The sequence below is a fragment of the Ciconia boyciana genome, chromosome 1 (assembly GCF_034638445.1).
Source record: "Ciconia boyciana chromosome 1, ASM3463844v1, whole genome shotgun sequence".
Classification (NCBI taxonomy): domain Eukaryota; kingdom Metazoa; phylum Chordata; class Aves; order Ciconiiformes; family Ciconiidae; genus Ciconia; species Ciconia boyciana.
This window is the reverse complement of record NC_132934.1, coordinates 149,435,372-149,457,131: the sequence shown is the minus strand read 5'-3', so window position 1 is coordinate 149,457,131 and position 21,760 is coordinate 149,435,372. Positions and strand designations below refer to the sequence as shown.

Below are 21,760 nucleotides of genomic sequence, written 5' to 3'. Positions count from 1 at the left end.
TTTTTTACAGATTACAAATGCAGGAAAAGAGCAGGACTCACATTGGGCTCTTACCCTACAAATTAGTGACAAAATGCATTGAAGTATCTTAGGATTTCCATCAGACTATTAAATTTTTTTTGTATGTCTTTTAAAAGAGTGAAGGAGTAATTCTCAAGGGATCAAATGCAAGTATGCAGGAGTTTTTTCAACAAAAATATTATAAAATACTTCCCACACTTCAATGAGGGTCCTTTAAAAGGGAATAATGATCACCAGCTGCGTATGCAGAGCTGTGAGATGAAGCGGGTAAGCAAGGTCGGCAGGTCAGCAGCAGAAGCAGAAAGAGAGCCCAGGCCTTTTAGTCCTGACACGAGCGGCTCTACCCCTAACACAATACTGCTCTCACAGGACTGCCTCTCACCAGGCTTTATACAAAGGAGAACAGTGACTGAGCACATACTATCATTTACATCCTACACAACCGTATCTTACACACCAGTGTGGCATCTTCCCAGACTTTTCAAGGTTAACAGAAAAGCGTCCCAGAGACCTCTCCATATCAGCTGAATTCTTGGCGGGTGCATCCTCCATAGTACGTGTAGGTTATGAGGAAGGAGGGAATTCAGTTATTTGTTCTTTCATTCACAGAGGTTTAGAGCTCCCACTTACTCATATGTGACAACTATTTCGTGTAATCCAGTCACATCCAAAACATTTCACCTATATTGGTCATGTGAATGTGCTGTATCTTCCAACCTCTTTAGTGCCCACCGTAATCATCTTTTGTGTCACTGATTAAAAAACCCCTCTCCTTAGCTAAAGCCCTTGAGAATCCTATAAGGCAGCATCCCTAAATATGCATTCTTTTTCTTGCTAAAAAAGTAGATTGAAATTGCAGTGTAATTCCATGATTTGCCCTGGATTTTTTTATCTTAATCTACAAGTAGCTTTTAGAATAGCTTCATGACTAAATAACTGGAAAGAATTGTCTCCAAAGCAGGCATTCCACAAGCCAAAGGACAGAAGCATATCCTTTTCCTTTCTTTTAACCATGATTAATATAATTTTTGGTCAAGGAAAATGGAAGAAATACCTCATCCTGTCTATTCTTTAATTGACTGAGCAAACAGTATACCCACCAGCAATGATGAAAAAGCCTCCTCCTGCTTTGTACAGAACGTGGCTGGCAAAAGGAGCTGCACAGATGATGAAGAAACTAGCCATCACAATAGTGAGCACTCCCAGGAGCATAAGAACTGTCCAGAAACCTCGATAAACTGGAGAAAGGGAAGAAGGAAAAAAAGAATACAACACTTTTTAGAACTTAAACAAGTGACATATTTGGCTAACAAAGATTTTTCTTTTCCCCTTCTCTTTTCACTTGCCTTATTAACAAATGAAACATTCATTCTATTGTGCATATACGTTATATGTCATGTGGACCAAATTAGGTTTCAATGCCAGTCCTTATCTGATGATCGTGGAAAATAGGTTGTAAGTTCCCATGAATGAAATCTGTCTGCTTAATATTTAGCAGTGACTTGTAAGATAGCAACTTGACCAAATTTATGCGCTTTAGAAAATGGTACACCAAAGCTGTAGCAATGATTCTTTGGGATAAATGATTGGACTGACAGGATACAATTGTTTTACCAAAATTGTCTGGGAGAAGCAGAGAGCTGTAACATTTTGGCATTCTTAGTGCTCAGACCATATCACCACTAGCAATCTGTCAATTCTCTACAATTTACAACTGGGTAATTCTCCTTACATAGAGACATATTCAACAGAAGGAAATCTAAAGAAGGAGGGGGGAGAAACAAAAAAAAAATGTAACCTCGGTTTCTGAAAAACAGTTAAGTATTTTAAACCAGCCTATTCCTGCTCTAAAGCTCTTTGTATTTTATTAAATTTAAAATGTGATGTTTCAGAAGCCTTTGTTAGACAGTGCCAAGCAGTGCTGAATTAATGGATGCAGCTGGTGATAAATGAGCCGAGAGTTTTGTGACATACTCTGGCCAAAAGAGTCTTTCTAACAATTATTTTTTAGCTGGTTAATTGCACATCCATTTAACAAAGTCATCATTTTACAAATGCTACAAGAGTGACATAAATTTCTCCCATGAATTTAAAAATTGGTACATTAACACAACCCATTAGTAAAATTATGAGTTGCAAAGATCTCCATCGTCAGATCTGAAAATCTTGAAGCACTGACAATTCAGTCAGTGAAAAACATTTCCACCCAACTGAGGGAAAGCATATAAGCCAGCTGGCAAGTCAGGAAAAGTGAGTCACAAAAGAAACTGCCACTTATCATTTGACAGCACCTACTTACTGTTATGGCAAAACACAACCAAGCAACTATTATACTGGTTCATATCCTGAAAGTTTCAAATTCATACAGCTTGTTAGAGCCAGCTATTCTGGAAGAATTCAGGTTTGCTCTCATCTGAAATCTGAAGGTGCACTAGTGCTTGCGCTTGTGCTTCCCACTAATGTGTTCCAAAAATCTACAGTTTTTAACTTGACCAGCTTAACTCATGTTAAAGGATACACCATTTTGCTTCTGTCAGCCTTCTAAATGTATTAGCTAGATCACGTGCACCACATCACATTAGCCACACTTTTTAAATAACATCCTTTTTAATCCAGGCAAACATTCAGAGACATAATTTTCCACCACACTGATCAGCAGATTTGGGCATAGGAAGGATGAATGTGTCTGAAAGTAGCTGGCAGAAGGGTTAAAATTGTGTTTTGGTTCATATCCAATACAAGCCTTGCCACATAAACAAAAAACCATGGAAACAGTAGGTAAGAAATATGGCCGTGGTTCAACAAAGCAGGTAAGTGTGTGTTCTGCTTTAAGTACTCTACCTCTTATGGGATTTAGGCACCTGTTTAAAGTTAAACACATAGTTAAATGATTCACTTAATGCAAATGGACAGTGAATGGAGACCTAGAAAGGTAAATCTCTCAAGTCCTTCAGTCTTGGGTCTCTGAAGCAATTTCATATTATTTTACTCATGGGGCTACTTTGCTAAGCTTCATCGCAGTCTCCAAGTCCATGGGACATTACTTCCTCATTTAAAACCTAATACCGCTAAATCAGTCTATAACCACCCAACTCTTTTACATGGATGGCCCAAGGTACTTCAAAGTCATGCTACATAATAGGACACATTGGCCAAAATGGACCTTGAAAAAGCTATCTTCGATATCATTATGGTCAGTCACCTAAGTCATACAGCAGTGTTTCTATTTTCTGAATAGATGAGGATACAAGCTTCTCCAGCATTACAAAATTAGTATAGAGTTTCATTATCTACTTGTCATACAGGAAGCTTTGAAGTGCTTTTAGTGAAATTTTACCAGAAAAGCTTGATTTGTTCAAATATTCCTGGAAACTGAACACAAAAGGAGTACAAATGTAACTGATGAAAATTTGTTTAAACATCTATAACTATACAAGAGAAAAGCTGTTTCTCTGCTCCAACAGCATAACTATTTTATGTGTTATATGTGAAATAGTGATTTGACCTAGCTATCATCTGAAATAAGCTTCCATTCTATTTCTCTAGAAAGAATTATTTACTCTAGAGAATCATGGATAAATTCTGATGATCCTAATACTTGTTTAGCCAGCTAATTCTGTCATTAAATGTCAATTAGAAAATAGAGTTGACAGGTAAAAAGTCTGTAATGTTGCCAAATCAGTGACTTTTCAAGTGAAAGGCTACCCCCTCTAATCTGCAAGACAGTACGTCATTAGGGTCATTTGTGGCACAGGTCTGAAGAAACATCCTAAGAGCATTTAGACTTTTTCTTTAGTAAGGGAGTTAAAAAGCAGTTAATTTTCTGCAAAGGCTTCACTTATTTCATACTCAGACCGTTTTTGCTCAGACCACATTTCCCATCTCCTCTGCCTAGATGGGCAAGATCAGTTCCTGCACGGCTGATCATTCAAAATTACAATGCAGCCCTACTGCTGTCATTTACCTTAGCTGGGATCTATAGATGAACACAAAAGAGCTGGCTGAAATTAAAACCACCTAAGAATGAACATACTCTTCAAGTCAAAGACTTTGCTGCTCTGAGATTGAGGTGAACCATGACAGATAAAATACAACAGAAGATGCTGCTTTGAATTATGCTTCTTTATATCCCATGAAAAGGGATGACACTGTGATCCAAGCAGCCTGTTTCAAGAAGTAATGGTTCAGTGTACCTATACAAGGTGTTAAGAGAAGTTTGGGCCATTTCAAGTCTCACTGAGGCAGTTCATAAGATAGCCCATGTTCTGGTCCACATGACAAGGAGTACCCTTGCCTCTGCAAGGTACTTCACAGATATGTTTGAGTTAGATACCTCAAGTACATGCATTACTTCAAATGTTTCCTACAGTAGAAGAAATAAAGTACAAGCACTACCGCAGAGTCCGAGGTGAACCTATTTGCAGTGTTAATCTTAGATACCATTGCTCTGTGTTGCAAGAGTGCTAAACAGAAGGTTCTGTAACTTGTCTTGGTAAGCTGCCCCTTCTCTGGGGTACAACATTTGGCTTGGCAGTGACAGGCAGGCCTAAAAATAAAATAGTACTTAGAGGAAAACAGGAGTACACACGGTATGCTTGTCTTTGAGCTCTGCACCGTTCAGCCTGTATACTGTGGGAACGTTATAGCTGCAGCATATTCCTCCAAAACTGCATGACCTGTAATTTTCCATTGCTGCTTGATTTTCTCCCTAAAGATCCTAACTTAGATTCCTCTGGAGACTTCTGCATCATTTAAAAACTGGAACAAGGGTCTGGTTTTGAGAAAGGGACTGAATTTTGGAGAAATGGCTGAAAATTATCAAAAGCCCCCTTTTCTAGTATAGTAGATCCTAGCATTGATTATAAACTGAAGCCACAGATTCATATTTTAAGATGTTACTGGTGCATGATATGAAAGAGAAGCAATAATATATTTGACAAAGTTACACACCTGCAATGCACACTTGTGTAGTAGCCATGCATACCTCAGAAGCTCTGTAATGGGTTATTCAAGAACAGGTTAGCCAATGACACAATGTGACACCCATTGACAACCGGAGATGTTAACACCAGCCTCATGAAACCATACCACATATTCTATTGCCCTTGCTGACTTCAAGCATTTTAAAATCTCAGCCATCAGCCCATACATTTTCTATGGCCTATCAAAAAAAGCCCCAGCCACTTAATATCGAACTTAATATAAAACATGAATTACTAAGCACTACAAAGCTGAAAAGCATTGTAGTAGCTGAAAAGTTTGCTGAAAGCAAACTTTTTGAAGCATGTGTGAGTACAGTGCTGCATAAACATTACTAAGGATAGGCAAAATGACTTGAAAAAGTTGCCTTGAATTTTCACCCACAAGCTCACATCCTAAAGTGAACCTTTCCTGTGATTCGACTGTGCCTTGTATTTTAGAATATGTCTTTTTTACCTCTCTATTTAATGTAAGAGATATCAAAATGCTTTTGACAAGAGGTATCAAAATGCCACCCACAATATAAAATACAATGAAAGGTGAAGTGCTTGAACCACTCTAAATCATGAGTATCTTTGCAGATAAAGAGCTGTAAATGAGATCACACATCTCAGCAGCAGCACAGGAGACACACCTGGCAACACAATAAACCTTGCAAAACTTTTCTCAGTTTCACTCAGTAGCCTTTACTATCCTTTAGTAGTAATAATCTTTTTTTTTTTTTAATAACCTTAATAGTAAAACAAATACAATATTCACAGTATGAACACATTGCTTTTTTAAATACTCCTTGCTTTATCACTGCTTGGTGGCTGGGGAGTTCTCCCTTTGTAAATGGACTGTATTACAATCTCTCATGGGCAATTATGTGACTGTATTACATAACAGCATTTTTTTGCCTTAGAAATAGGCTACTGCTAACATTTCACTGTACAATTTTTATTTTCAGATTTCATTGCTGATATTTTCTATATTATTTTAGGTTAATTTCAGCTTAGTAACAAACCTGCCAATAAATTTGATCACACCATTTTAGATATAATAGTTGCTGAACGAGAATTTCGCTTCAGTCCTATAAACATTCTGTATTCTACATTATATTAGGCACTACTTCAAATGCTGGCAATGTGCCCAGGACTGGACAAAATAAGATACTAATGGTCAGGAAAAAAAGTACTAGCAACTACAAATCAGAGTATTAAACTAATGTGTCAGCGCAGCCCCATTAAGTGCCTTCCCATTTAGCTTCAGCAGGCACTAGGGCAATTTACAACAGTTAAGGAACTATTGTTTATTTCCAAATCAAGTTGAAAAAAAAACCAACTCAAAAATAAAATTAATGCCTTGACTAAGTGCTAGATCTTGCACTTCTTTTTCTTAGGAAATATCTCACTATAGCCAACAGGACTACTTGTACGAGTAAAGACTTTGTACATTTTTCAAAAACAGGTCTAGTATTGTCCTGTAGTAAAAGAGAGTTTTATAAAAGTGTGATAGTCCTTGAATGTCAGTGTTAAGTAATCTAATGACATGATACCATGCATTAATCTAGCTAGCAATGAATTATTATTTAAGTACTATACTATTATGTTTTCAAAATAGCCTGATGGAATAACCAATCTGATTATGATTATACAAATGTATGTTTATTTTAGAATGTAGAGGTCACTACTCTGGCACTTTTATTGTATGGGCTAATTTCATTTTTTTTATTCCTAACTTGTAGTTTGTTGCACATACATTTGTGAATCATCATATAAATGAATGTGCTGGCAACACAATGAGGTGCTGTCTAAGTCTACTTAATAGCTGCACACTATAATAGCTGTCACTATAAACCACTGTACCATCATAGAAAGTCAGGCTTTCCCTGAGTTCATTTAGATGCCCATTTCAGGTTAAGATAAATGACATGGTCTGCAAATTTCTTTAAGCGCATTAACCATAGATGATGGTTAGTACAGCTGTGGATCACACCTTACAATGCAGGTAGGTGAAGTCCTCCCCACTCTGCCAAGATATTTAATAAAACCAGTGAAGGAACAAAACCATTATAACTGTGACTAAAAGATACAGAAAGCTGCAATTTCAAAGCAGTGCTATCTAACCCTTCGAAGCTGGTCACGCGTCTGACAGTAACGATGAAAAGAAACCTGAGACATTAAAGCAGGCATTCATATCCTCAATATAAGCATCACTGTAGGTTCTTCTGTCTTTACATTTCTATCTAAGGCTATAATTCTTAACACCAAGAGCTCATAGTCTAGGTTTGCACAGCAGGATGAACAAGCCTTTGGTCTAAAGCTTTGTAAAGTGTACTAAAACACTAAACTTGAAGGTCTTCAGTGTTTGAGTCTTTTGGGAACTATCACACAAACACCATAAAACCAACACACAAAAAGATGTAAATAAGCTAAGAGGGCATAGATTGAGCCTCTTCTGAATTCTGGCCCAGAAAAGTTCTGAGACAAATTCCTACTGATACTAAAGCCAAAGGAGTTATGTCAACAGAGAACTTGGTCCAGTCACTGCACTCAAAAATCATCAGAGATTTTATGTTTCTCAGGAAACTTATCTTTGCCTGAGCCCTTCTAACTGGATGGTAACATCGCACTCCAACAACAAACCACACTTGTGTTTCCACTAGGGGCTGCAGTTAAATCCAAATTCCTCTGATAAGGTCCCAAAGTCCCTTAAGCCAAACAGTCTGTAAAAGAAGTCATGTGCCTTTGCTTGCTCAGAAACTAACAGTTCTGTTAATAGAAAGTTAGAGATTTTTAGAAAAATGTGTTGTACATACATGTTTGATTTTTCTAATGATGTTTAAAGCTTTTTATTCAACTGTTTATTTTTCTATGAAAGAGCAAACTAAGTATTTTTCAGATAACAGAATATTTCTTCTTCTCCACTCCTAATCAAAATAGAATCAAAATAGGACTTGAGGGACTCACTAAAAACACAGTCATATACCTGTGTGTGAGATTTCTTTTTTTTATCCCCAAAAGTCGGTATGTTGAGAAAGCTATGAGCGATGAAAATGGTAATATTGTATCAAGAAACAGTAGCAGAAACAAAAAAAAGGGACAATAACCTCAATCTTTTGGCAGTTCCCTTTTGTTCTATGTTTAGTTGATGTAAAGTATTAGATGCAGCCAACTGGATGTACAAATAGTTGATGAAATCTTGTTCTTCATGAAATCAAACCAGGGGCTTTTGCCACTGGCTTTTACAGAGAAGCATTTCCTCCACTGCGAATCAAGAAGAAGAGGATAACCTTCTAGTATTTCTTAATTTAGCAACTGCAGTTGCAGCGAGGTTTTAAAAACTTGTTTGCCAAATATCATGGGCAGGACTGTCAAACTAGACTAAAGTTTTGAACTAACAGAAGAGATAATGACATAACCTTCTTCATAAAAAGCTGTGAAAGATTCTTGAACAAGCATACCTGCTCCGGTAAATAACTCAGCTTGGATGCTGAAAATGAACTGGAGGCATAAAAAAAACCCTCTTCAGTTTTAATGAGCTCAGAAGCAATCCAACTGTATCTATTTATATAGCAGGAATGGCTCTGAATATACGCTACCTGGGCCAGCATCTATAGTACAGTTCTGTCTATTTTTAATCTCCTAATATGAAATATAGATAGGAAAATTATATTTGAGCAGTGGTTCTTTTGGCAAACATTAACTAAAATTAATTAAACTTTTGATGATATTCCTTCTCCTTTCCTTATTCTTTGTTTGTCCACTTCTGTGTAATCATGCGATATAATTTGAGGAACCTTTGTGAATGTATGAGTGAATGGTGGAATACAAACTCTGTCTAGATTTTTAGGAGCTGATAACTCTGTCACTTTCAGATTGAAAGATAAACTGTTCTAGATGTGCTGTGAAGTTAGATCTCTGAATCATGAGGTCTGAATTCTGCCTGGACAAACAGTTCATAATTTCTAAAGATTAACAGAACCATTATCAGTCCAACTTATTTTTTTTTCATGTCTGCAGCATAAAAATTGCATTCTGAAGACACTTCAAAGTTAGCAAAGGCATAATTACAGCTTCAGGACAGGTCACTTAAGTCACTCAGTCAGCGGGCTCAGAGACATGCAGCATCCACACATAATGGGTTATTTAAAAAGTCATATGAAATAAGTATCAGAACTGATTTACTTCAAATATGTTTGCATAAAGCCCTTGATCTGATGAAATATGACCAATATTTTTAAGTGGAGTTGTAAAAACAGCTTTCCAGGCATTATTCAAAGATAAGTTTTTCAATCACTGTATATCTTCCATATATATATACACATATCTCTCTTACTGCACTAGAGTTTCTTGGTGTTAATATCTCAGTTTAACATAGTAAGTATTTTGAACTATTATAGAGAATATATACATATTGAAAAAGAGCTTAGTTCACAAAACAAAACTGCCCATTGCTACAATCTTAGGCTACATTATTCATGTCTGGCACACACTGTTCAGAGTAATTTCAGTGCCTCAGCTCTCTATAGTATCAATGGAGAGAAGCTGGCACATCCAGCAGTCAGTGCAGTGAGTTAGTTGAATAAACTTAGACAGTATCAAGGCCCCTCTCCTCCTTCCTCATAAAGTAAAAATCCAATATATTTCCACATGTGATTATTTATTTAACAAAAAACCCCAGTTTTATTGGAATACATGAGAAGAAGTACTTATTTAGTGCATTCAGCCCAAGGAAGATACTTTTTATGTTGGATAAAAAAGCACTGAAAAAGGAAATGTCTCTTTTTTTAGAAATGGCTTCCATTCTGCGATCATGCTTAAAGCTAAGCATTCATTTAAGTACTTTGCTAAACAGTGGCTTAAATATGCATGTTGTAAAATTATGAGAAGTATGAAACACCAAAACTCTATTAATTAAACTGTGTGGAGCGATAAGGCTGTTTTATACTGAAGCATCCAATTTGTTTTTTTGAAACTACAGGCATTGTATCCACTTGCAGCCAAAAAAATACTTACTGATTGCAGAGTCATAGGAGGTCGAATTGTGTTCATCTCGGATAAGAGGAAATGGTGACAGGTAAGCATGTGTACAATTCTTAGAAGGTGACTGGTTAGCTAAAAGTGAAAGAAAGCTAAAGATTAATATTTTACTGCCTTAACAATAAAATATTTTAACCCTGTTCTTCAAATGGGCAAACTGAGTTTCGTAGCTCAAGATTCCAGGTCCTTTCCCAGGCAATAGCTTTACAGTGGATTTTGCTTTGGTAAGAGATACCAGCCTTGTTATCCAGCCAAGGGTATTCCTTAAAGGGCAACACAGATTTGTACTATGGGAACAGTAAAGCAGCCTTGCTGAAGGCAAGGATCTGGCACACTGCAATTTATATGCAATGCATACATATGCTTTTATATGCATATGTACCTTTCTTTTGTGGGAGTTAATTACGTCTGTCTCATTATTGCATGTCCCACAAAAAACCCCACAGGAAATTACTTTTTCTCTTGTGAAAGAACAATGAAAAATATCAAGCATCTTCAGAAAGTTTACTGTCTCAACAAATATGAGTTTAGTCTATGGAATCAATATCCCCAGAGAAGGGCTGTTTCACTCTTTATATTAAATGCTTATAAAAACATCACCTTCTTCCTTGTGAAAGATAAAGGCTGACTATAGCTTAAACCACATTTAAATTTCAGATTCCTGACCGCAGAATTCTCCAGATAAATAACAAGGGGAAATTAACTACAATGAATATTACATTTGCCACCTAAGACCAAGCAACATTTTTAGCAAAATATGGGTTATTGAAGTCAAATTTGTATGATGGCACCTGCTTTTCACAAGGATTGTGGAAATCTTGCAATAAGGAGAGGGAGGTCTGTACCTCAGAGGCATGGTCAAAGACAGGTAAAGAAGTTTTGCTTGACCTCTTCTTCATGGGAGATTTTGGTTGTAAAACACTATCTGATCTTCCAGAATCCTGGCATGTAGTGAAAGAAAGCAAAGGGTCATCTGTGAATTTAGCAGAGGGATTCTTCTGGAGATGATGTGTCCTACACCACTTTCACAGTGGAATTGCCCATGCCCTCCTTAACCCACTCGTAGAACTAGTTGGAGAAACTCTCCAAGCAAAAATTCATGAACCATCCTAACCACTAAGCTCTTTTTCCCTATGTTGCAGAAATAAACAGTCTGTTTAACAATAAGTGGCAACAGACTGCCCTGATAAGAATGGACTCAGGATAACAGGACAGCCATAACACTCACAGCATAAGTTGATAGTTAAACATGCATGGTTTTGTACCAGGGTTTCCTTTAGTACAGATTACAAAAATGTTTGTCAAGAATTTGTTTTAGGGTAGCTGAAGAACCTGATCACCAAAGAAGCCATATGAAATCCAGTGATTCATAAGACAGAAAAAAAACCCACAACAATTTTAAGAACAAACTACTGTAGATAATGTAAAAGGAAAAAGTTACTTACTATACCAGAAATTCCACATGCTGGCATTATTCTCTCCTACGTTGCCACTAAACCAGCACCGCCAGAAGAAACCTTCATGATGGAAAGTGGCTTTCTCTCCCTATGGGGTGGGGGGAAAGAAGCCATTATGATACAATTTTTTAAATGGCTGAAAGAATCAAATTCAACTGAAATTAGATATTGAGGTAAAAAACACCACCATCATAATGAAGAACAGCCTGTCTGAATATAGTTAGCTATAGCATATCTAAACAGCTACACTTCCTTTAAAATAATGTCATATTGCAAAAGTAGTATCACAAAAGACAAACTAATTTTAGAGTTGATTACAATTGGTTACAACAGGTTTTGAAGCAGGCTTGTAAGCCTCCAGAAGGTCAAAATGAGTATATTCAAAAGTTCATACAGAAGTAGATTCTTACAAAATAAACACATCTAAGAAACATACATATATCATTCTCATTATAAATAAAAATGTCCATACTAACCCCAGCATCCTCAGGTGCTTTTGAACACCTTCCTATTTCTGTAGCAAGAAGCCAATAATCAGTTCCAAATGCCACCAAAAAAAGCAAAACCCCCAGAGCTGCAAAGAAGCCTCCAAAAAATATCCCCACACTCAGTTTCATTATTGACGTTATCTTCAAAAAAAAAAAAAAAAAGGAACTACTTTTTTTAATTACTTAAGAAGAAGCAGTAAAATTTTTGGGAAAGTGACTAAAAAGCTGTTTGGAGAATATAGCTCATATCTGAAGAAGTTTTTCTTCACTTGACTTTCTGCCTGTGTTTCCCAATGCCCTCTGAGTTGATTTGTGTCTCCTAATTTGTGTTCCATGTGGCTGACTCAAGCCTGACAGATGAAAAGGGCCTTCTATTTTAGGACACTGATGGCAGAGCTTCATTCTGTTTCTCTGTCTGGGCGAGGCCAGTCAGAAATAGCTGACCTTCCCCTAACTAATCAGGGATTGACTTGAAATATTTTTGCAGCTGGTGCATCAACATCAGTGGTGATGGCGATGGAGATGCAATGGCTCTGTCCATCCACATGAACTGCGTTACAGGGCACATAGTAGCAGCAAGGACTTCCAAAATTCAGGCTTGGTGGTGAATGTTTCCTTGGCTGCTAGCGGGGAAGAAAAAACACACAACACTTTGAAAGTTACTGTAAGTCATGTTAGTAAATGAAGGCTGAGATTTTTTAATGGAACTTTGAAAATATGGTAGCCAAATTGCAGAGATGCCTTTGAAAAATCCTAACTTTTATTACAAATCCAGTCAGCTTTAAAAATCTACATCTTACCCTTAAAGTAATAGCTTTACAGCACTAACCTAAGCATTTAACTGCTTTATTTATTCAGATGCATCTTGTTTGCATATATCACAAATGCATGCAACTAAAAATTCCTCCCAGCACCTGATAAAGAAACTTCAGTCTTTTTAAAAAAGAAGTCACTTTCCCATACATGTGCTTTGACCATTTTGGAAGGTGATGAGGTAACACATTTAAACTCCAAGGACTCACTGCACAAGAAAAAGGCTTTTCCAACAACTTCTTTTCATGCCAAGCAGGCCTTCCTGAACATCTCCAGTGGATTACAGGGCATGCTCCTGTAGACATTTGTTGAGTTCATTATGTCCCAGATCCTGCAGTCCTCATGCTATAAATTTCCACTGGCATTATCTAGCGCCAGAGTAGAAAATATTCCACTGACTTCCCATGCTGGGAAGTGCTGGGACCAAGAGAAAGATGAAGTCAGTTTACTCCAGAAAACATTCGTCACAGAATTTTATTGCAACACTTAGGTCTCCAGAGGGACTCCTACTTCCAGTATGCCAGTATCCATTTGGACAGTGCAGCAGTGTGCTGCAGGAGAGCAAGGAAAAGACTGTTTCTATCACCTCTCCTCATTTCCAGACAGATGAACACAAGATGTCCCAAGTGTTTTTATAACACTACATTATCTGCCTAACGCCACATTCGCATTTGTTACAAGTCATATTTTATTCAAACCTGATATTATACTAACTTCATGCACAAGCACAAGTAGTATTTTGTGGCCTTTTTGCACTGCACAGTTTCAGTGTATGCAGAACAGTAAATGAATTTTCAGTCAAACAGACTCTTTTTGCCACATTTGCTTTCCCTGACAGCCACTGATGCAGTTCCCTTTGCTATAGCAGAAAGAGATGTTTGGAAACATCACTTTGGAAAGTGATGTCTTATTGTTTTTTATTAAAGGAAAACAAAAATCTTCAGGAAAAAGAACACATAGAATGTGCTATAAAAGAAAATAAGGTATATTTTAGAAAAGGATTACTTGCAGGTTAGAGTAATGCTTTAACTTTTGGTCAGCCCTGAATTGGTCAGGCAGTTGTATTACATGATTGTTGTAGGTCCCTACCAATGGAAATATTGTACTCTATTGTATTCTAATGTGTCCAAAATAGAAAAAAAAAGAAAAAAAAGAAGAAAAAAAAAGAAAAAAAAAGGTAGGATTCAGTTCAGGACTAACATGCCCATATTTAGACAATTTCACATGAGCTAGATGTTCTTCCATTATAATCAATAGCAATCTAGTCAATACGGACAGCGGAGCCTGGAGAGCAGTTCAGCACGACCTATATTAGACTCAGAGAGCTCAGTTCAACCACTCGGGCAGACACCTCACTCCAGCTAGTTCCCAGGGTACCCTGCTGGCTTTTAGTTGCCACTCCAGAAGGGCATATTTCTCTCCCAATTTTAACCGCATCTGCCAGCCCCACGCAGGGGTCTTAGGTACCCTCTACCACCTCAGATGGCACTAGGAGCCTATGTGATGATGACTGAATGGAGCCTGAACAGAGGGATACAGTTGCCATACTGTCATCTCCCGCCGTTGGATGCTCCAGGATGTCTAAGACCTCTACATTCAGCAGGCAGGTATGAAAAGGGACTCAGAGGAGGCCCACACCTTTCTTGAATGACAGCTACAGGCCAGGTTCACACCACCTAAAAATGATGCTAGATACCTCTGTTTACACAGCTGAAACCAGTCTCCGTTAGCTGGTCAGGTCATTCTGGAGGCACTTTAACCAGACCTCCATCGACTCTAATGGCAGCACAGATCCCTATTTCACACGGAGACGTCTGAATGCAAAGGTCTTAAGCTGGAACTGAATCCCACTCAGCAAGCTAGAGTTCCCAACCATTTTGCTGTTGTATGGGTGGCCTTAGAAAGCACTGGCCCAAAGCTCAAGAAATTTTACTCAGTGAAATCCAGAGATGCAGATAGTTACATCATAAACAAAATCAATGATACAAAGTTCTTCATGATAGCCATTAAAAAAAAAACAGATAAAATTTAATTACTTCTGCTGTGCTGTTTAAAATAACACCATTGTGCTCATCTTAAATAATGTTATTTTTCAGCATTATAGGTTGGAGGTTTGGAGGTTTATAACCTCCAAAATACCAGTTGGACAGCATGTCGTGGTTTAACCCCAGCCGGCAACTAAGCACCACACAGCCCCTCACTCACTCCTCCCCAGTGGGATGGGGGAAAGAATCGGAAGGGTAAAAGCAAGAAAACTCATGGGTTGAGATAAAGACAGTTCAATAGGTAAAGCAAAAGCCATGCACGCAAGCAAAGCAAAACAAGGAATTCATTCACTGCTTCCCATCAGCAGGCAGGTGTCCAGCCACCTCCAGGAAAGCAGGGCTCCATCACACGTAACAGTTACTTGGGAAGACAAACACCATCACTCCAAACGTCCCCCCCTTCCTTCTTCTTCCCCAGCTTTATATGCTGAGCATGATGCCATATGGTATGGAATAGCCCTTTGGTCAGTTGGGGTCAGCTGTCCCAGCTGTGCCCCCTCCCAACTTCTTGTGCATGTGGCAGAGCATAGGAAGCTGAAAAGTCCTTGATTTAGTATAAGCTCTACTTAGCAACAACTAAAACATCTCTGTATTATCAACACTGTTCTCAGCACAAATCAAAATATAGCTACTATAAACAAAATTAACTCTACCCCAGCCAAAACCAGCACACAGTGCTTTGTATGACTACTGCAAAAGAGGACAAACCTGAGTTTGGTGAATTCTGACAGTGAAAATAATAAAACTTTTTTCACTCTCATGCTTCAGCCTACAAATCTCAAAGCTCTTTTCAAAGATGGTTATACACTGCTATTCATACCTGTAACTAAGGAAACTGTGGCACACAATGGTGAAATTACTTTTTCAACGTTACATCAGAAGTAAAAAGAGAACTCCAGCCACCTGACTCAGCCACTGAACCACAAATAATAAAAGAAATAAAATGGCTGGTTTCAGTCTTATTGCACCTACCTGGCTTCAGGTCAGAAACACATCAGTGACTCTGTGAACCCATTTCTGCATGAAAATAACTTACTCTCATGAGTAGCTTCACTGAAATTAGTTTGCATGAAAAGTTTCACTGAATTCAAATGACAGCTGAATCACTGCCTTTGCAGTACAAGTATTTATTTTTAATATACTGTACATGCAGTCTGGTCTCAGTTTAGCATGTTCATCCTGAGAGGATCTAATTTAATTATTCTCTTTTATATTTATGGCACATTCTCCAGCAGTGCTATCTTTGAAATACTCTAACATCTCCAGTATTATGCCCAGCTATGTCAGGAATGAATCAGAAGCCATGTTAAGACTTGTTATGTCAGCTTAAAAATTCCTGTTATCCACTACTTGAATACTCACAGAAAGTCTCAGGGCACTTTTTCTTCAATTAAATTAAACTCTGAAGGTTCCTCAATATAAGGGAGAAAGTTTCAAGGCAAGGAAAATAGGGCCAGGCTTATCAAGCCAAAACAATCATTATTCTGAATCTTAAACAAGGTCATTCCCCAACTCCTTCCAAAACTCCTAAATTTCTACAGAAAGACTGGCATTTTAAAAGCAAAGTGACTTAGCCAAACTTATCCCTACTATAATGACAATGAAATATTTAAATCAGTTGTAATATACAATCAATTTGGCCAGTTAAGCCCAACATTCATTTTGTTGATTCATAGTGTGAAGATTGAAGGCCCCCACATAATGGGTGGATTCCAATCTCATTTAACAAAGCTGACAAAAGTTTTATGATTTTATTTCCATTTATTTTCCAGATAGATAGGGCTAAACTAACTCCTAAATCTGCATATTTTATTTATGTATCTAAATAGCTCCAGCTTCAATATAGTATCTGAGCCCCTCCTTGTATTTAAAAATAGAAAAGAAGAAAAAAACAAACCAAAACAATAGCAGGCTGTTTCTTTCTTCCTTTTCCATCTGAAGGAGAAAAAGCTTGATTAGTTTATGGGAGGGGGAGTTTGTTTATTTGCTTGTTTATGTTTGTGTGTGACTGAGTAAATGTCGGGTATGTATGTTTGAAATTGGCAGGCAGCTCCTTATCTGTGCTGGCAGATATGTCCATGATCTAAAAACAGCCTTTTAGAACTGGCTGCATGTCTCACTACACACCAAGAAACAATTTCAGCAGCTGCCTCAGAGCTGAGTCCTTCTGAGACCTCACTGCCCATTTACTGTTGAAGAAAAACATTTTGAACAGCGATGGAGTATCTCACCCGCTGATTCAGATCCTCATCCTGTCCATCCTCCCCGGCTGGGCGGAATGTTATCCATTGCACCTACACGATCAATTGTCAGCAGCATGCTGGGCAGACATACAGAGTATAGTACACCTTGTCCATTAAATCTTTGGCTGGGATTCATCTTACCTAACACTAGACAGCTGCAGGGTAGCTGTCTCCAATTAAGCTGGTCACCTCAGGTTTCCTTTACAGTTATATTGGCACTTTTATGCCACAGTCCATCTGACCTATTTTTGGATGACTACTTCAATGTGCAATGAATCACGCCCTAAAAGCGCAATTACTTTTTTTCTTTTTTTTTTTTTTTCTCCACTGACTAAAAGGGGGCCTGGAATAACTAGTTTGAGATATGACCACTTTAATCTTAATACTACAGTAAATCAGGCCACAAATCACAGAATCACAGACTGAGGTTGGCAGGCACCTCTGGAGGTCACCTTGTCCAACCCTTCTGCTCAAGCAGGGCCACCTAAAGCTAGTTGCCCAGGACCATGTCTAGGCAGCTTTTGAATATCTTCAAGACTGGAGACTCCAGAACCTACGTGGGCAACCTGTGCCAGTGCTCGGTCACCCTCACAGTAAAAAAGTGTTTCCTGATGTCCAGAAGGAACCTCTTGTTTTTCAGTTTGTGCCCATTGCCTCTGGTCCTGTCACTGGGCACCACTGAAAAGAGCCTGGCTCTGTCCTCTTTACACCCTCCCGTCAGGTATTTATATACATTTAAAAGATCCCCCTGAGTCTTCTCTTCTCCAGGCTGAACAGTCCCAGCTCTCTCAGCAGCTCTTCCTCATCGGAGAGATGCTTTAGCCCCTTCATCATCTTAGTGGCCCTTCATTGGACTCTATTCAGTATGTTCATGTCTCTTTTCTACTGGGGAGCCCAGAACTGGACCCAGCACTCCAAGTGTGGCCTCACCACTGCTAAGCAGAGAGGAAGGATCACATCCCTCAACTTGCTGGCAATGCTTTGCCTAACGCAGCCCAGGATACCATTCACCTTCTTTGCAGCAAGGACACATTGTTGGCTCATGTAAAACCTGAGTAGAGATTGTAGAGAGTACAAGTCCTCTAAACATGGATGAAATCAAACCACTCTGAACACAGGCATCACTAAGTCATTAATTCCACATGAGCTATACTAAGCTCATGAAGAGATAGATGATGGTAACGACCCTTCTGACCTAAGGACAGAAGCAGCCCATATTCCAGCAACAGCTTCAACAGGAATTCTAATAAACCAACAAGAACAATCTTCTTTATGAGCCATTATATCTATACATTTTTATGTACCCAGGGATTATATCATACACTCTGCTTATTTATTGTGTGGGAGGTAATGAAAACTACAGCGTCGCCCTCCCATTTCTATTAGCACAATCTGGTGCAACACGCATCTGCAGGAAGACGCAATAGACTTGCAGCCACTCAGATGAACAAAGCTGCAGGGTGTATATCCCATTTGGACTGTGCCTCATACCCCCTCTGTGTTCAGGACTTTGACACTCTACAAAGCATCACAGAAAGGAAGAGAAAGCTTCAGTATGATTGTGAGTGGGTCACTGTTTCATGTATCCCATTCTGCAATATCTTACATTAAACCTACATTGGATAAAATAGGTAAAAGATATGGGAAGGTGCAATATTTTTAAATCGAGTCATGATACTGATTCAAGTTGTGATGAATCCATGTCCCTGCAAGTAGGGCAAGATAACTAGAACCATCAGAGGTACAAGAAGGTGCATCCAAGTTCCTCACATCCTTGATGACTGCTCTAAACTTTTCTTGCAACTGTTAAGAAAGCCGGGCCAATACCATTAATGTTTCCTGCAGTGCTTTAAAGGAATGACCCATCCCTGCATGCAATTTACACAGAAATGAATGAGTTGCCAAATTTTAGGAGGTGTTTCAGGCAGTTTCCCATGGAAGTAGTTACGTGCCTGCACCCCAGAAAGTCGGAAGTTAAGAGTTGCACCCTTCTTCAACATTTCTATTGCTGTTTTACATGTGTCCTTTCACAGCAGGGAGCTATGACGAATCTCACTCTGAGGCAGTAACTCCTCCCATCTACTGCACAGACATTTTAGTACATATTTCAGGATTTTATTCAGGAAGCCTGAGGAAGTAGCCTCCAGTCCTCCTGTATACTTCCAGCTTCTACAGAGCTCCTGAGGTTAAAAAAAAAATTTAAAAAGTCACAGGCTGGGTGTGTGTGCGTGAAATAAGGGTACTGTAGTACAACAGGCAATGGACTGGAGTCAACAGGAGTCATCCAGGCCATCCTCTGCTCCAGAGCAGGATTAATAGTATCTAAACCATTCCTGGCGTATTTATTTTATCTGTTAAACATTAATTGAAAGAAACACGGAAGGCTACATGGTCTTAGTTATGCTGCCATGGAAAACTCCAGAAGGGGAGAAGTAGGCCCAATGTCTGAAATAATTCCTTCCTTTAACAAGATTTTTAGAACTGCTTTCTAAGTCACTCTGTCATGCCCACCAGCACTTACAGCTTTGAGGATAGAGTCAATTAAAAGGTTTCTTTCCACATCCCTTAAATCTGCAGATCTTTTCAGAGAGATTACACTTTAAATGTCTTTAAGATTAACAGCAGTTTCCAAACTCAAGTTCATTCACAGTACCTCTTAAAACGTTCTGGACCACTGGATTGTAACTTTTTCTACTGGGCTCAATTTGTATATGAAAAGTTGAAATGACTGTTGAATGTTACCCTAATGATCTGAAGCGGTAAACCAGAATGAAATAACTCATTGTTAGATTCGCTGAATTTGATGACAAACTGTACATTTGGGGGCCTTGACCTTACCTATTTGTAATGCGGGAATCCAAGAATATGGATTTGCATTTAAGAATATGCATTTAACTGCAATAAATTGCTGTAGTTGTCTTAGATCTGTCTTACAAAAGTATTTTACAAACTTTATTTAAGAATTTATAAGGTTTAAAATTTTCTCCCCTGTTGAAGGAATGAAAGGATCTTTTTTTCAAAACTTCGTTAGATTGCAGATGACTTCCATCAGCGCTTTCACTTTGTCAGGGCTTGGAGCACACACAGCCACAGAGCTGGCTGAGGAAGGGCAGCTGCAGACTGCCTCAACCCCTTGCTTGGCAGGTGACACCAAGCATTTGCCATAGTGGTTGTTTTTAGTAAAAGGGTTGCAGATCCCTCAGCCCTTCTCATTAGCAAACTGAACCTCAGACATTCTCCGCTGGACTACTTCTCCTTCCATTCATAATCTGAGGCAAGAAGAGCTCACTAGGGAAGGCTGAGAACAGCCCAATCTCCAGCAGCCTGACACCGTAAGAAACGTTCTTTCTGCCATTAAAGTCTGTTTCTTTTTAACCCCCTCCCTTTATTCCACATTGATCTTAAATTAGGACAGCAGAACTAGACACAATGTTGCATTAGTATTCAGACCAAATAACTGAAACAAAAGTAATAAAGTTTTCCTGCTTTTCTACTTCAGGTTCCTCTAGTTCTTACCGAAATATGGAGTTTGCATTTTGGGCCACCGAATAGCGATAAAAAACTTATGGTCACTAGTTTTTTACTATAACTACCAAGTTCATCTCATAATCACTGACTGCCACAACAGAGAGGTGCACCCCCTAAGTGTGCATCATGCTTTGTTTCCAGCTGTGCCTTTACACTTGGAATGCTTACATAGCATGAAAGCCAAGTACTCAGATTGTGTTGTGTCAGTAGTCTGCATAATTTTCCTGGTCCTAGCACTATCCATAAAATCAATAATTTTTATTCTCTCTCTTCTTCCACGTCATGAAAAAAGGGTTAGAAATGAGAGGACCATCTAGACATACCCCTTCTTCAGGGAAGATTATCCATTCACAAATATATATCAAACAATTCTGGAGACATATCAAACAATTCTGAATCCACATGCTGTTTGCCATTTCTGAGTATGTATTGCTCTGCTGTCTTTAAGAATCATCCAGTAACAAGTCAAACACCTTAAAGTAGCAATAAGTCAAATACCTTAAAGTAATATAAGTGTACTATACAGATAGTATCATTTTAATCAACCGACTGTAATTCTGCCCCCAAAGATATTAGACCGGTTCTGTTTTCCTTAAGACTGTGATAAATGGTCTTCATTGTATTTAATTCCTTTAATTGTTAGTCAATTCCCTTATCAGTCATACCATCACTTTATTTGGGAACCTTTATCTTAAGATTTCTTTATTTGGGAGCCTTTATTTTAAATTTTGTAATTGCAATGACAGAACATGAGTGGGAACCTCAGAGGTAGCAGGAACCATCTGCCTTCAGTTCAAAGGCAACAGAGATGTTTGCCATGGTACTATGCCTTTTTCTTATATATTATGCAAAACTAAACACGTAATATGCACAATTCTTTAATAATCTAATGAAGTTTGCCAGTACAAAAGCAGTAAGAGATCTGTTAAAGGAAGAGACACCTATATGTTTTCTAAGTATTTTTTTTTTTTTGCTCCATGAACAGTTTGCACTGACAATGTTAATGAAGCATCAAAAAGTTCAGTTATTCTCTGCTTTACAAGCCATTCTGCATGGAGATAGCTTGAAATAATAGTCAAAACTAAGAAAGAGTGTTCATTGTCAGTGAATTCAATATTCCTGCCTACAATATTTTGTCCCCATTATATTAGATCATTTTGA

At 38.3% G+C, this 21,760-nt stretch overlaps 1 protein-coding gene across 3 annotated transcripts in view; it reads right to left on the bottom strand.

Annotated features, from left to right (window-relative positions):
* The window catches only part of TMEM182 (transmembrane protein 182), a 35,139-nt gene that overhangs the window by 11,448 nt on the left and 1,931 nt on the right, over positions 1-21,760 (bottom strand). The window contains exons 2-5 of one of the 3 annotated variants that reach the window (XM_072849766.1): positions 11,959-11,996; positions 11,471-11,570; positions 10,002-10,100; positions 1,122-1,259 (exon numbers count right to left, since the gene is read on the bottom strand). In XM_072849766.1, coding sequence (XP_072705867.1) covers positions 1,122-1,259; positions 10,002-10,100; positions 11,471-11,489 — 256 coding nt within the window. In that variant the 5' untranslated portion in view covers positions 11,490-11,570; positions 11,959-11,996. Of the gene's footprint in view, positions 1-1,121; positions 1,260-10,001; positions 10,101-11,470; positions 11,571-11,958; positions 12,215-21,760 lie in introns of those variants that run through there. The other 2 variants (XM_072849764.1, XM_072849765.1) reach the window with 2 other exon arrangements.